The sequence below is a fragment of the Falco biarmicus genome, chromosome 5, assembly GCF_023638135.1.
Source record: "Falco biarmicus isolate bFalBia1 chromosome 5, bFalBia1.pri, whole genome shotgun sequence".
NCBI lineage: Eukaryota > Metazoa > Chordata > Aves > Falconiformes > Falconidae > Falco > Falco biarmicus.
Window position 1 is genome coordinate 15,008,489 of NC_079292.1, and position 15,621 is coordinate 15,024,109.

The 15,621-nt window shown below is 63.6% G+C and overlaps 1 protein-coding gene across 1 annotated transcript; it reads right to left on the minus strand.

Annotated features, from left to right (window-relative positions):
- Nucleotides 1–741: 741 nt before the first annotated feature.
- LRRC4B (leucine rich repeat containing 4B) lies at nt 742–9,715 on the minus strand. Its single transcript, XM_056339352.1, has 2 exons — nt 9,642–9,715; nt 742–5,800 (listed from the first exon to the last, which is right to left on the minus strand). The coding sequence occupies exon 2, from the start codon at nt 5,758–5,760 to the stop codon at nt 3,778–3,780; it is 1,983 nt and encodes a 660-aa protein (XP_056195327.1). The 5' UTR covers nt 5,761–5,800; nt 9,642–9,715; the 3' UTR covers nt 742–3,777.
- Between the last annotated feature and the right edge of the window lie 5,906 nt (nt 9,716–15,621).

Here is a 15,621-nt window from a genome sequence, read left to right on the forward strand (position 1 = left end):
CGTGGGTGGGGGGAGGGGCAAGGGGGGGCGAGGCCAGTTGGGTCCTGGGAGGGGAAGGGTCCATTTTTGGGGGTGAGGGGGCAAGGGGAGGCTGGGTCCTTTTAGTGGGGGAGGGGACACACCTGGGTCCCCTGGTTTTTTTTTTGGGGGGGGGGAAGAGGGGGCGTGGCCGGTTGGGTCCTTTGGGAGATGGGGGAGGGGCGGGGGCACATGGGTCGCTTTTGAGGTGGGGAGGGGGGACACCGGGACCCCTGGGTCCGTTTTTTTTGAGGAGGGGAGGGGCGACGCGGATCCCCTCTCCCCCGGTCGCCATCACCAAGGCGCTGTTGCCATAGCGACGGCTCCGCAGCGCCCCTCCCCCCGTTGCCATGGCGACCGCTCTGCAGCACCGTTACCGCGGCAACCGCGGCGGGGGGCGGGGAAGAGCCACCTCCCCCTCCCCCTTTCCAGTGTTACCATGGCGACCGCCGCAGTGCCCCTCCCCCACTCCCCCCGCGCAGTGTTGCCCCGGCAACCGGCTCGTTGCTATGGCAACCAGCATCCGCAGGGCGGGGGGGTGGGGTGGTACCCCGCCCCCCCCATCAGTGTAACGAGGGGACCCAGGCAGCGTCGTCGCCGCCCCACCCCCCCGGTTGCCATGACAACGGCGGGAGCCCCTCCCCCACCACCCGGACGCCTGCACCCCCCAGCCATGACATGTCCTCAGCGTGGGCTTGGCGTGTCCTTAGCGTGGGCTTGACGGGTCCTTGGCATATCCTTAGCGTGGGCTTGGCATGTCCTTAGTGTGGGCTCGGCGTGTCCTTAGTGTGGGCTTGGCATGTGCAGCATCCCCGCCCGCGCAGCCTCACACACGCCTCGCGCACACCAAGGACACACCATGTACATGCCAAGCACACACCAAAGACACACTACATACATGCCACAGGCACACCACACAGATGCCAAACCCACGCTAAGGGGATGCCACACACACACCATGCACACACCAAGCACATAACAAGGACATGCCAAGCACACGCCACACACACACCATGAACATGCCAAGCACACACCAAGGACACACCAAGCACACGCTACACACGTGCCACAGCCACAGCACGGAGATGCCACGCACACGCCAAGGGGATGCCACGCACATGCCAAGCACACGCCAAGCACACGCCAAGCCCCAGCAGCAGAGAGGCGCCGGCGGCGGTTGGAAACACCGTGATGGATTTTTATTAAAATAGGAAAGTGTCGGCCGCGGCGAATTAAAAAATCCCCCCACGGGCCTAGAAAAGCCCCCGGGGCCCCCCCAGCCCCTCCCCCCCCCCGGCCCTGGGGGGGAGGGGCAGGGGCGGGGGAGGGGCGGCGGGGGGGGGGCCGCAAGCAAGCGAGAGCACGGGGCTGGGGGGGGAGGGGGAGCGGGGGGGGCAGCGTGGCGCACAAGGCCCCCCCCCCCCTTCCCCCTGCATTGCACGAGGCTGTTGCACGAGGCCCTTGCACGACGACACTGCATGAGGCCCCATGTTGCACGAGGCCGTTGCACGAGGCCCCGCATCACGAGGCCATTGCACAAGGCCAGCCATTGCACAAGGCCGTTGCACGAGACCCCACATCGCACAAGGCTGTTGCATGAGGCCGTGGTGGCTGTGTCTCTCGCGTGTCCTCCTCGTGGTGTTCTGGGGCGGGGGGAGGGGGGGTGCGTGCAGCTGCATGGCCATTGCACAAGGCCCCGTGTTGCACGACGCCACTGTCACACGGAGCTGACGTCGCATGAGGCCACGTGTTGCCCGGCCCCTCCCGTCTGTGTCTCTTCCATGTCCTCCTCATGAAGGGGGGGGCACGAGGTGGCGTGTTGCACAAGGCCACGTGTGGCACGAGGCCGGGTGTTGCACAAGGATCTGTGCTTCCCAGGGCTATGCTTTGCACGGGGGATGGTATTGCATGAGGTTGTGCATCGCACCAGGCCACACATCACACAAGGCCACCATTGCACAAGCCACGTGCGTTGCACGAGGGCTCCACAGCACGAGGCTGTGCAGCGCACGAGGCTGCACAACGCAGAAGTCACTCCTTGCACGAGGCTGCGCCTCGCACAACCCCGTGCATCGCGCAAGTCCCTCATCGCGTGACACCATGCACTGCATGAAACCTTTGTTGCACAACACTGTGCACTGCACGATCCCGTGTGTCGCACAACCCCCTCCTTGCAAGACACCATGCATTACACCAGTCCTCCGCTGCAACGGGTTGTGCATTACACAATGCCGTGCAACGCACCAGTCCTTTGCTGCAGACACTACGTGTTGCACAAATCCCTCCCCACAAAAGGCCGTGCATTGCACAACCTCATGCATCACACCAGTCCTTCACCGCACAATGCTGTGCATCGTGCAATGCTGTGCTAGTTGCAAAACACTGTGCGTTGCACAGCCCCAGTCTTTCGTTGCACAACCCTATACATTGTACAACCCTGTGCACTGCACCAGCCTTTCACGGCACAACGCTGTGCATCATGCAGCGCTGTGCTAGTTGCAAAACACTGTGCGTTGCACAGCCCCAGTCTTTCGTTGCACAACCCTGTACATTGCACAACCCTGTGCACTGCACCAGCCCTTCACGGCACAACCCTGTGCATTGCACAGCGCTGTGCTTTGTTGCAAAACACCGTGCGTTGCACAACCCTGTGCATTGCACCACTCCTTCGTTGCACAACGCTGTGCATCGTGCAACACTGTGCTTTGTTGCAAAACACCGTGCATTGCACAGCCCCAGTCCTTCATTGCAAGACACCGTGCGTTGCACGACCCTGTGCAGCGCACCAGTCCTTCATTGCACAACGCTGTGCATTGCACAACGCTGTGCTTTGTTGCAAAACACCGTGCATTGCACGGCCCCAGTCCTTCACTGCACAACACCATGCATTGCATGACCCTGTGCATTGCACCACTCCTTCACTGCAAGTCACGATGCATTGCACGGCCCCGTGCATTGCACCAGTCCTTCGTCGCACAACACCGTGCGTTGCACAACTATGTGCACTGCACCACTCCTTCCTTGCAAGACCCCGTGCATCGCACCACTCCTTCACTGCAAGGCACTGTGCACTGCACTGCCCTGTGCATTGTACCAGTCCTTCCTCGCAAGACCCCATGCATTGCACCAATCCTTCACTGCAAGTCACCGTGCATTGCACCGCCCTGTGCATTGCACCAGTCCTTCATCACATGACCCCACGTGTCGCATGCCCCTGTGCACTGCACCACTCCCTTGCAAGATCCTGTGCGTTGCACGGCCCCGTGCATTGCACCAGTCCTTCACTGCAAGACCCTGTGTGTCACATGGCCCCATGCATTGCACCAGTCCTTCCTTGCATGGCCCCGTGCATTGAACCAGTCCTTCAGTGCAAGACCCCGTGCATCACACGGCCCCATGCATTGCACCAATCCTTCCTTGCACGGCCCCGTGCATTGCACCAGTCCTTCCTCGCACGGCCCCGTGCACTGAACCAGTCCTTCCTTGCACGGCCCTGTACATCGCACCAGTCCTTCACTGCAAGTCACTGTGCATCGCGCTGCCCCGTGCATTGCACCAGTCCGTCGCACGCCCCCGTGCACCACACCAGTCCTTCCTTGCACACCTCCGTGCCCCCCCCCTCCCCCCCCAATCACCCCACCCCCCACCCCCCCACCCCGCTGCCACCGCCGGGCGTTCCCCCCTCCATGGTGGGGGGTGCAGCAATGGGTGGGGGTGGGGGAGGGTCCCCCGGGGGGGGTGGGGGGGTGGGAGGAGGGGTCAGATCTGGGTCTCCTGCACGTTCTCCTTGGAGGGGCTCTTGAAGAGCAGGGGTTCGTGCACCGAGTTGAGCAGCGGGTTCTTGCCGCAGCCCAGCGCCGCGCCGCTGTTGCTGTAATGGGCAGCGAAGGCGGCGTAACGGTCGAGGTGATCCCGCTCCAACGCCGGCAACGCCAACCGGTTGTCCCCACCGCTACTGCCGCCACCGCCACCACTGCCGCCACCGCCACCACCGCCACCACCGGTCCCCCCGGCCAACTCGTCCTCTACGTTGACGATCTCAACAGCGCGCGCGGGGCCGCCGCGGTGCTTGTGGCGCTGGTGTTGCTTGCGGAGCTTGTAGAACGCCACCAGCATGACGGCCGCCATGAAGGTGATGGCCACGAAGCACCCGATGATGATCTTGGTGGTCTTCAAGACGTCGTCCAGATCCTGTAACCCCCCACCCGCCCCCGCCGCCGCCGCCGTGATGGGGACGGTGAAGGGTTTACCGGTGGCACGGGTGGCTGGAGCCGCTGTGGAGCCACCGGCGTTTTCCCACCCGACGGTGGGCGCCGGGGCGGTTTGCGGAGCTGGTTCCTCACCGCCGGCGTCGGTGGTTTCCACCGTGACGGTGGTGAAATAGGTGTAACCGGTAGCGGCAGCAGCGGCAGCGGCAGCAGCGGCGGCATCGGCTGCCGAGACGTTGAGCGTGGCGGAGGCGGTGGTGTTGCCGGCGGCGTTGGTGACCATACAGGTGTACTGCCCCGTGTCCTGCACAGTGACGTTGGTGAAGTTGAGGGTACCGTCGTGAAGGACAGAGATCCTCACCCGGTAGGAACCGTGGGTCATCAACGTCCCGTTGGGGGTCAACCAGTTGACCGACGTCATGGCGGTGCCGGTACGGCACTTGAGTTCGGCCGCCATCCCTTCGGTGACATTGAGGTCGGCCGGGGGTTCCACAATCACCGGCGCATAGCAGGTGAAATGCCCTGGTTCCAACTCCCCCAAGTAACGCCCCCGCAATGCCGGCGGCGCGTGGCAACGGGCGCAGCAACTGGTGTTACTGGGCACCGTCTCCCTCAACCACCAACTCAACCACAAGACGTCGCAGTCGCAGCGCCAAGGGTTGTGGTGCAAGTGAACCCGCTCCAGGCGGTGCAAGGGGGCGAAGAGGTCGTGGGGCAGCGAGGCCAGCTCGTTGTGGGCCAAATTCAGCTCCTCCAAAGCTTTGAGATCATCGAAGGCATTGCGCTCCACTGCCGCCACGCGCGCGTGCATCAACCAGAGCTTCCTCAAGCTCCCCAAGCCTTGGAAGGAACCTGGCCGCACACGCCCCAGGCGGTTCCCCGACAACTCCAACTCTTCCAACCGCACCAAGGCCGTCAAGTTGGGGATCTCCTTCAGGTTGCACATCCCCAAGTTCAAGTAGCGGAGGTTGACCAAGCCCTCAAAGGCAGCTTCGGAGATGTACTCCAAGCGCTTGAGCTCGCCCAGGTCGAGGCGGCGCAGGGAGGGCACGCGGTTGAAGGCGTAGGAGGGGATGCTCTCGATGGGGTTGTTGCGCAACCACAGCTCCCGCAGCTTGGAGAGATACTCAAAGGCTTGGGTGGGGACGGTGGTCAGGCGGTTGTCGAAGAGCTCCAAGGTGTTGAGGTTGGGCAGCCCGTTGAAGGCGCCCACCTCTACCTTGCGCACCAGGTTGCGGCTCAGCTGCAGGATCTCCAGGTGCCGCAGGTGTTTGAAGGTGTCGGTGCGGATCACCTGGATGTGGTTCTCCTGCAGGTTCAGGTACCGCGTGTTCACCGAGATGCTAGCTGGGACCTCCAGCAGCTCCCGGCGGGTGCAAATCACCCGGCTCGCCTGGTTGCTGCAGGAACAAGCGGCTGGGCACGAGGTTGGAGCAGCAGCCGGAGCAGCCGGGGCCAGCAGCAGCAGCAGCAGCAGCAGCAATGCCGGCGGCGGCAGCGGCAGCGGCATCCTAAGGGGCGCCGGGGCCGCCATGGCCAAGGGGCATCGTCCGGCTTCAGGGCCCCGGGTGGTGCTGCAGGGAGAGGGGAGAGGCAGTTAGAGGGGGGCACTGGTGGGGGGAGGGGCAAGGAGTGCTGGGCATGGGTGGTGCAATGCAACCGGCATATGCAGCAGGCAATGTGTGTGGCATGAGCACCAGCAATAGCGTGCAGCGTGCATCGGCAATGCATTGTGCATGTGCACCAGCAATACGTGCTACATGTGCACCAGTACCAGTGTGCAGGGGCTGTGCATCCAGCATGTGCACCAGCAATGCATTGTGCATATGCACCAGGCAATGCATCCTGCATGTGTGCCAGCAACGCCATGCAGTGTGCAGGGGCAGTGCAGCAGGCGTGTGCACCAGCAATGCATTGTGTGTGTGCACCACTGATGCCATGCAGCGTGAAAGGGCAATGCATTGTGCATTTGCACCAGCAATGCATCATGTGTGTGCACCAGCAATACTTCCTGCACGTGCGCCAGCAACGCTGTGTAGTGTGCATGTGCACCGTGCACATGCCAGCATGCAGTGCAGCGTGCATGTGCACCAGGCAATGAGTCCAGCATGTGCACCAGCAACGGTATGCAGCGTGCATCGGCAATGCATCGTGAATGTGCATCAGCAATACGTCCTGCATGTGCACCAGCAACATCATGCAGCGTGCAGGGGCTGTGCATCCAGCATGTGCACCAGAAATGCATCCTGCGTGTGAACCGGGCAATGCATTGTGCTTGTGCACCAGCAATGCATGCGGTGTGTGCAGCAGCGTGCAGGAGCAGTGCAGTGTGTGTGTGCACCAGCAATGCATCCTGCACGTGCACCAGGCAATGCATCCTGCGAGTGTGCCAGCAATGCCATGCAGTGTGCAGGGGCAGCGCAGTGTGCACGTGCACCAGCAATGCATTGTGCGTGTGCACCAGTGATGCCGTGCAGCATGCAGGGGTAGTGCAATGCATCCTGCGTGTGCACCAGCAATGCTGTGCAGTGTGCATGGGCAATGCATTGTGCATTTGCACTAGCAATGCATCCTGTGTGCGTGCCAGCAACGCCATGCAGTGTGCAGGGGCAGTGCAGTGTGTGTGTGTACCAGCAATGCTGTGCAGTGTGCATGGGCAATGCACTGTGCATTTGCACCAGCGATATGTCCTGCATGTGTGCCAGCAACGCCATGCAACATACATGTGCACCGTGCATGGGTCAGCGTGCAGTGCAGCATGCGTGTGCACCAGCAACGGTGTGCAACGTGCATCAGCAGTGCATTGTGCATGTGCATCAGCAATACGTGCTACATGTGCACCAGCAACGGCCTGCAGCATGCAGGGGTAGTGCAATGCATCCTGCGCGTGCACCAGCAACGCATCATGTGTGTGCACCAGGCAATACATCCTGCATGTGCACTAGCAATGCTGTGCAGTGTGTACGGGCAATGCATTGTGCACGTGCACCAGCAACACCGTGCAGTGTGAAAGGGCAGTGCATTGTGCGTGTGCACCAGCAAAGTGTCCTGTGTGTGCACCAGGCAATGCATCCTGTGTGTGCACCAGCGTGCAGCGTGCAGGGGCAGTACATCCAGCATGTGCACCAGCAACGCATCCTGCGTGTGCACCAGCAATGCATTGTGCATGTGCACCAGCAATGCATCCAGCGTGTGCACTAGCAACACCATGCAGCATGCACAAGCAATGCAGCCTGTCCTGCATGTACACCAGGCAACATGCACCAGCAATGCTGTACAGTGTGCAGGGGCAGTGCAGTGTGTCATGCATGTGCAGCATGCACGGGCAATGCAATCTAGCATGTGCAGCAAGCAATGCATCCTGCATGTGCACCAGCAATGCTGTGCAGCGTGCACAGGCAGTGCAGTGTGTCCAGCATGTGCAGCAGGCAATGCATCCTGCGTGTGCACCAGCAACACTGTGCAGCGTGCAGGGGCAGTGTATTGTGCACGTGCACCAGCAATGCATCGTGCATGTGCACCAGGCAGTGTGTCGTGCATGTGCACCAGCAATGCTGTGCAGCTTACACGGGCAATGCAGCGTGTCATGCACGTGCAGCATGCACAGGCAATGCAATGCATTGTGCATGTTCACCAGGCAATGTGCACCAGCAACGCCATGCAGCATGCACGGGCAATGCAGTGCATTGTGCATGTGCACCAGCAATGCTGCAGGCAATGCAATGGGTCTTGCATGTGCACCAGCAATGGCGTGCAGGAGCAGTGCAACGCATTGTACATGTGCATCAGCAACGCCGTGCAGCATGCACAGGCAGTGCGTTGTGCATGAGTACTAGAAACACCATGCAGCATGCACGGGCAAGACAATGCATCATGCATGTGCAGCATGCACAAGCAGCGCAATGCACCCTACATGTGCACCAGCAATGCCATGCAGCGTGCATGGGCAGTGCACTGTATCCTGCGTGTGCACCAGCAATAGTGTGCAGCGTGCAGCACAATGCATCCTGCATGTGCACCAGGCAATGCACCATGCAGTGCAAAAGCAACACCATGCAGCGTGCACGGGCAGCGCCATGCACTAGCTCAGTGCAACACGCCTCATGCAGAAGCCCAAAATTGCACCATGGCCCATGAAATGCAGTATGCACGTGCATGGTCAGTGCTGCGCACCATGCAGGGGCAGTTTGGTGCAGTGTGCAGCTTGCACAAGCAAAGCACCACCCCACAATGCACCACCTTGCAATGCACGCTGCGTGCGCCTCGTTGATACAACATAATTTGCACAGGCCGTGCAACGCATGCTGCAGGTGCAGGGTCGGTACAACGCCCTGTGTGCAGCCCAGCGAAGCAAGGCACCGTGCACGGGCCGTGCAATGCACAAGGCACGTGCACAGGAGGTGCAATGCAGCTTGCACAAGCATCTTGGTGCAACACACACCACGCATGGCTGCAAACACCACCCCCTCCCTCAGGAACACCCTTGCACACGCATGTGCACACACATGCCTGCAAAAACCTTACACACAGATGCATGTGCACACGCACCCTTGCACGACACTGCATGCTCACATGCAAACCCATGCTCGCACCCCCCACGTGCACACACAAGCGCACACACACGTGTGCACACACACAGCACGCCCCCAGACATGCTCCGTCGCTCACAGCCACGTGCTTGCACATCCAGTCCTGCACGTGCATGCTTGCACAAGCCTGTCCACACACACATCCACACACACATGAGTGTGCAAGAGCGCATACGTGTGTAAACCCTGTCCCTGCACACAGCCATGTGCACACGCACGTGCAAACCCTGTCTCCGCACACAGCCATGTGCATTCACACACATGTGCAACCCCCGTCTCCGCACATGCAGTCGTGTGCAAACCCTATCCCTGAACACACAGGCACATGCACACACGTGTGCAAACCCAGCCCCTGCACACAGCCACGTGCACGCACACTCGTGTTCACACCCCGCCCCAGCTCACACCTCCTCGTGCGCACACGCGTGTGCAACCCCTGTCCCTGCGTCCAGCCACGTGCAAACGCGTGTGCAAACCTGCTCCATGTACACAGCCACGTGCATTCACACGCGTGTGCAAATCCGCCCCCCAGTCACGTGTACGCACGCTCGCGTTCACACACACCCCGCCTCAGACCTCCTCGTGCACACACACGCGCGTGCGGACCCGCGCCCTGCGCACACGCAGCCGCGTGCACGCGCGCGTGCAAACCCCTGCCCTGCACGCGTGCGTGCCCCCCCACCGCCACCCCCCCCTCACGCATCCGCACGCGCGCCCCTCCCTGCTCCCCCCATCCCTCTCCCCACCCCGCCCCGTGCACGCACCCGCGGGTGCCCCACCCCCACCCCCACCCATAGGTGCCCCCCGCGCGCGCGCCAGGGCCTACCCCGCACCCCCGGCCTGCTCGGCCGCGCAGCCTTCTTCCTCCTCCTCCTCCTCCTCCTCCTCCTCCTCCTCCTCCTCCTCCTCCTGCTCCCCTCCTCCCCTCCCCCCCCCCCGCTCCTTCCTGCCCCCCCCCCCCCGCTCCTTCCTGCCCCCCCCCCTTCCTGGACCCCCCTTTCCCCTTCCTGCCCCCCCCCTCCCCCCCCATCACAGCCCAGCTCCAGCCCCCTCCCCCCCCCCAGCCCCCACCCCGCGCGCCTCCGCGCGGCTGCAAAGGCTGCTGCACCCCCACCCCCCCCCGCCTGCATACACCCCCTGCACCCCCCCAGCCCCCCTTGCAACCCCACATCCCCCCTGCGCCCACCCCCCTGCACCCCTCAGCCCCCCCGCCTGCACCTACCCCCCTGCACCCCCCCCTCCTCGCCCCCCCTTCACACCCCATCTTGTCCCCCCCACACCCCAAGTTGCTGCACTCTTTCTTGCCCCCTCCCCTTTGCCCCCCCCAGCCCCCCCCCCCCGCCCTCATTAGTCTCTCCAGGCACACGGCGCTGCAGCCCCCGCCGCCCCCCCCTGCCCAGCGGCTCCCGCGCTGCCACCGCCCGGCACAGACCCCCCCCCACTGCACAGACCCTTCACACTGCATGACCCCCCCACTGCATGCCCACCCCCCCGTACTGTACAGCCCCCCCCACTGCACAGCCCCCCCCCACTGCATGCCCCCCCCCCGCACATTCGCCCCCCCCTGCACATTCACACACACCCCTGCACAGCCCCCCACTGCATGCACACCCCCTGCACTGCATGCCCCCCCCCCCCCCCCCGCCACTTCACTGCATGGGGCACCCCCCCCACTGCACAGCCCCCCTGGATTTGCGGATTTGCACAAACCCCCCCCAGCACTGCATCTCCTCCTCCTCCTGGCATTGCACAGGACCCCCCAGCATTGCACGACCCCCCTGGATTTGCATGGGACCTCCCCCACTGCACAGGACCCCCACCAAGCATTGCACAACCCCCCTGGATTTGCACGGGACCCGACCCCCAGCATTGCACAACCCCCCTGGATTTACACAGGACCCCCCCAATTGCACAGAACCCTCCCAGCACTGCACGGTGCTGCAAGGTCCCTCAGCACCCACCCTGTGCACTTGTGCAAGGCCATGCAAGGGCGGTTGCACCAGCAGCGTGTGCACAGGGACCGTGCAAGGTGGGTTGCACCAGCAGCATGTGCACAGAGAGTGTGCAAGGCCATGCAAGGCTGGTCAGGGAGACGGCGTGCACGGGGAGTGTGCAAGGGGCACGAGGACTGTGAAGGGACCCCCAGGTGTGTGTGTTCCCAGGGACCCCAAGAGGGCCACCGTGCAAAGGGCACCCGCAGGGCACGCAGGCCCCATGTGCACATGTGTGTGCACAAACATGCACACACACACACACACCATGTGCACGCACGTGCACACCCTCCGTGCACACACACACGTGCACAAACACACACACGTGCGCGCACACACGTGCAGCCCACATGTGAACACTGGCTCACACACACGCACATGCACACGCAACCCCCCCCCCTCCAACTGGGACCAGTTTGACACCCCCCCCCGGAAGGAGGCTGGGGGGCCCCTACAGCCTCTATAGAACCAGGGGAACCCTATAGGTTGGGGACACCTTATAGCCCCTACAGAGCCAGGGGAGCACTATAGGCTGGGGGGGACCCTATAGCTCCTATAGAACCAGGGGCACCCTATAGGGTGGGGGGACCCTATAGGTGGGGGGAACCCTATAGCCCCTATAGAGCCAGGGGAGCCCTATAGGCTGGGGGGACCTTATAGAACCAGGGGAGCCCTATAGGCTGAGGGGACCCTATAGGTGGGGGGGACCTTATAGCCCCTATAGAGCCAGGGGAGCCCTACAGGCTGAGGGGACCCTATAGCTCCTATAGGGCTGGGGGGGGGCTATAGGATTGAAGGGGGGGTTTATAGCTCCTATAGGGCTAGGAGCGGAGGCCTCATCAGGATGGGGGGGGGGGGTGGGCAATAAGGCCCATGGGACCCTATAGCTCTTACGGGGTGGGGAAGGCTGGAAGAGGCTGGAGGGAACCCCTATAGACCCTATGGAGCCAGAGAGGAGCGGTTGCGGGGGGTCCTATAGCCCCACTAGGGCTATAGGAGACCCTGATAGGGCTGGAGGGGTCCCTATAGCCTTTATGGGACTGAGAAGGGTGGGGGGCAAAGGGACCGCCGGTAGTTCCTATAGGGCCAGGGGTCCCTATAGGACAATGCAGAACCAAGGCAGGGCCTCAAGAGTCCCTATAGGGACTGGGAACCCCTGTAGCTCTAATGAGACTGAAGCCCTATAGCCCCTATAGGGTTGGGGGCACCCTGATGAGACCTATAGTCCCTATAGGGGCAGGAGTTCCCTATAGCCCATACTGGGGGGGGGTACAGGGGGGCAGATTCTCCCTATAGAGCCAACAGAGTAGCTCCTATAATACCTATAGAGTAACAGAGCCTATAGATTCCCTTACGGGGGGGAGGGGGGGCTATAGCTCCTGTAGAGCCAGGGATGCCCCTATAGCCCCTGTGGGGCAGAAGAGGCCCAGGGGTGCCCCTGTAAGGCTGGGGGGGGGAGGGAAGGGATGCTGGGAGGGGGTAGGAGAGGGGGCTATAGCACCTATAGGGTGAGAGAGGGTGGGGGGTCCCTTATAGCCCCCGGGGGGAGGGTGGTTGAGACCTCAGCGGGGTCCTATAGCTCCTCTATAGCTGGGGGGATCCCAGCAGAGCCAGGGGGGACCCTATAGTTTATAGGGCTTGGGGGGGGAGGAGGCCTGCTCCTATATATCCTATATGTCTGGGGAAGATGCCAGGGGGCTGGGAGGGACCCTATAGGCCCTATGGGGTGAGGGAGGCTGGGGGGGACAGCCTATAGAGCTGGGCAGGGTGGGGGGGCAGAGAGCCCCTATGGTGCTGGGGGGGGCAGGGGCCATCAGCCACTATAGCCCCTTTGGGGCTGGGGGGGGGGGCTATAGCCCCTATAGGGCCAGGGGAGACACTGGGGCTCCCCTGTGGGGGGGGGGGCTATAAGGCTGGGGCTCCCTATAGCCCCTATAGGGCCAGGGGAGACACTGGGGGCTCCCCTATGGGTGGGTGTGTGGGGGGGCCATAAGGCTGGGGCTCCCTATAGCCCCTATAGGGCCAGGGGAGACACTGGGGCTCCCCTATGGGGGGTGGTGGTGTCCTATAGGGCTGGGGGTCCCTATAGCCCCTACAGAGCACCTATAGCAGCTGGGGGGGGGGGTGTCAGGCCTCGCCGCATCCCCCTGCCGCGTCGCCCCCCCCCCATCTCCACAGGCTCCCGTCGCCGCGGCAACCGTCACCGTGGCGATGCGCATCCCCCTGCAGCGGGGACCCCCCCCCAAACCTGCCCCCCTGGGGGCGGGGGGGCCACGGTGGGGGGGCGTCCCTGGGGGGGGACGACTGGGCTCTACTGGGCTATACTGGGGGGATGGCGCAGGGAAACTGGTCTGTATTGGGGCAATGGGGGGGGGGGGGCGCTGGTTGGAGGGGGGCTGGTCTGTATTGGGGAGGACTGGCCTATACTGAGGGGGGATATAGGGGGGTCTGGGCTATACTGGGGAGGTGCAGGGTGGGAGCTGGGCTATACTGGAGGGACTGGTCTATACTGGGAGAGATGCAGGGGTGACGACACTATACTGGGGGGGATACGGGGGGGGTTAGTCTATACTGGGAAGGATGAAGGGAGGGACTGGTCTATACTGGGAGCATGCAGAGGAATGACTGGTCTATACTGGGGGGGGGCAGAGGATGGGGACTGGTCCATACTGGGATGCCTGCTCCATACCGGGAGGGATGCGGGTGGGGGTGGGGAACTGGTCTATACTGGGAGGGATGCAGAGGATGGGTCTGTAATGGGGGGACACACACACAGGGGACGCGACTGGTCTATACTGGGAGGGATGCAGCAGGGAGGATGGATCTATACTGGGGATGGGGGAGGGGGAAACTGGTCCATACTGGGAGGGATACAGTGGGGAGGATGGGTCTATACTGGGGAGGGGGGAACTGGTCCATACCGGGAGGGATGCAGCGGGGGTGGGGGGGGACGGGTCCATGCCGGGAGGGATGCAGGGGGCGGGTCTATACTGGGAGGGCCGGGGGTTACTGGTCCGTACTGGGGGTCCCGCACTCACCCGGGCCGGGCCGCAGCATCGCGCCTCCCGCGCCCGCCGCGCTCCAGCGGCCGCCGGGCCCCGCGCCCCCCGCCCCGTTCGGCTCCGCTCGGCTCCGCTCGGCTTCGTTCGCCTCCGCTTCGGGCCCGGTTCGGCTCCGGGCTCGGTTCGGCTCCGCGTTCGGGTTCCGCTCGGCGCTGGGTTCGGGTTCGGCTCCGCGTTCGGCTCCGTTCGGCCCCGTTCGCTCCGGCAGCAGCAGCCCGGGAGCGGCGGCGGCGCTGGATGGGCGGAGGGGGGGGGGGGGTGGGGGGTGGGGGGTAGGGGGCGGGGATGGAGCGGGGGGGACACGGGGGGACACACGGGGGGACGGTGACACATCCCAGCCCGGGACCCCGCGCTATGACCCCGTGTCCCCGTGCCCCCCACGTCCCCCCCTGCATCCCCACGTCCCCCGCATCCCTGTGCCCCCCACACCCCCGTGTCCCCACATTCCCACGTTCCCAGTCCCGGTGCCCCCCCATGTCCCCCTGTCCCATCCCTGTGTCCCCATTGTCCCCAGTCCTCACGTCCCATCCCTGTGTCCCCAATCCCTGTGTCCCCCACATCTCCGTGTCCCTGATCCCCATGTCCCCCATGTCCATCCCCGTGTCCCCCCATGTCCCTGTGTCCCCAAGCCCATCCCTGCCCCCATGTCCCAATGTCCCCCCTTATCCCCATGTCCCCAATCCTAATGTCCCATTCCCATGGCCCCATGTCTCCATGTCCCCCCCATCCCCGTGTCCCCCCTCGTGTTCACTGTGTCCCCCATGTCCTATCCCCATGTCCCATCCCTGCGTCCCCATCCCCACGTGCCCCCCCGTGTCCCATCCCTGTGTCCCCCATGTCCCCATACCCCATCCCTGTGTCCCCATGTCCCATCCCCCATGTCCCCAATCCCTGTGTCCCCCCGTGTCCCCACGTCCCTGTCTCCCCACTCCTGCGTCCCATCCCCCGTGTCCCCATGTCCCATCCCTGTGTCCCCAATTCCTATGTCCCCCCATGTCCCCACGTCCCTGTGTCCCCAATCCTCATGTCCCATACCAGTGTCCCCCACAATCCGTCTCCACTTCAAGTCCCATCCCTGTGTCCCCACATCCCTGCGTCCCCCACATCCCTGTGTTCCCACTCTCTGTGTCCCCATGTCCCAACCCCATGTCCCCACATCCCCCGTGTCCCCCTCCCTGTCCCCCAATCCCCACTCCGTGTCCCATCCTCATGTGTACCCCCCACGTCCCCACTCCCCGTGTCCCCATGTCCCACCCCGTGTCCCCACTCCCTGTGTCCCTTCCCTGTCCCCCATCCTCATGTGTACCCCCCCACGTCCCCCACTCCCTGTGTCCCCATGTCCCACCCCCCACGTCCCCACATATCCCCATGTCCCCCCACCCTGTGTCCCATCCCCGTGTCCCCATGTCCCCCCATCCCCATGTCCCCACATCCCCACTCCGTGTCCCATCCCCATGTCCCCACTCCCCGTGTCCCCTCCCGTCCCCACTCCGTGTCCCATCCTCATGTCCCCACTCCCCGTGGTTCCCCCCCGTCCCATCCCTGTGTCCCATTCCGCATGTCCGTCCCCCCCCCCTTGTCCCCCTGTCCCATCCCTGTGTCCCATCCCCATGTCCCCCCCTCCCATGTCGCCCTGTCCCATCCCCGTTTCCCCACCCCCACCCCCCCCCCCCGTGTCCCCCCGGCACAGGGAGGCGCAGGCGGCTCCTGGGGGGGTTTATTGGGGGGTTTATGGCTTTTGGGGCCCCCCAGC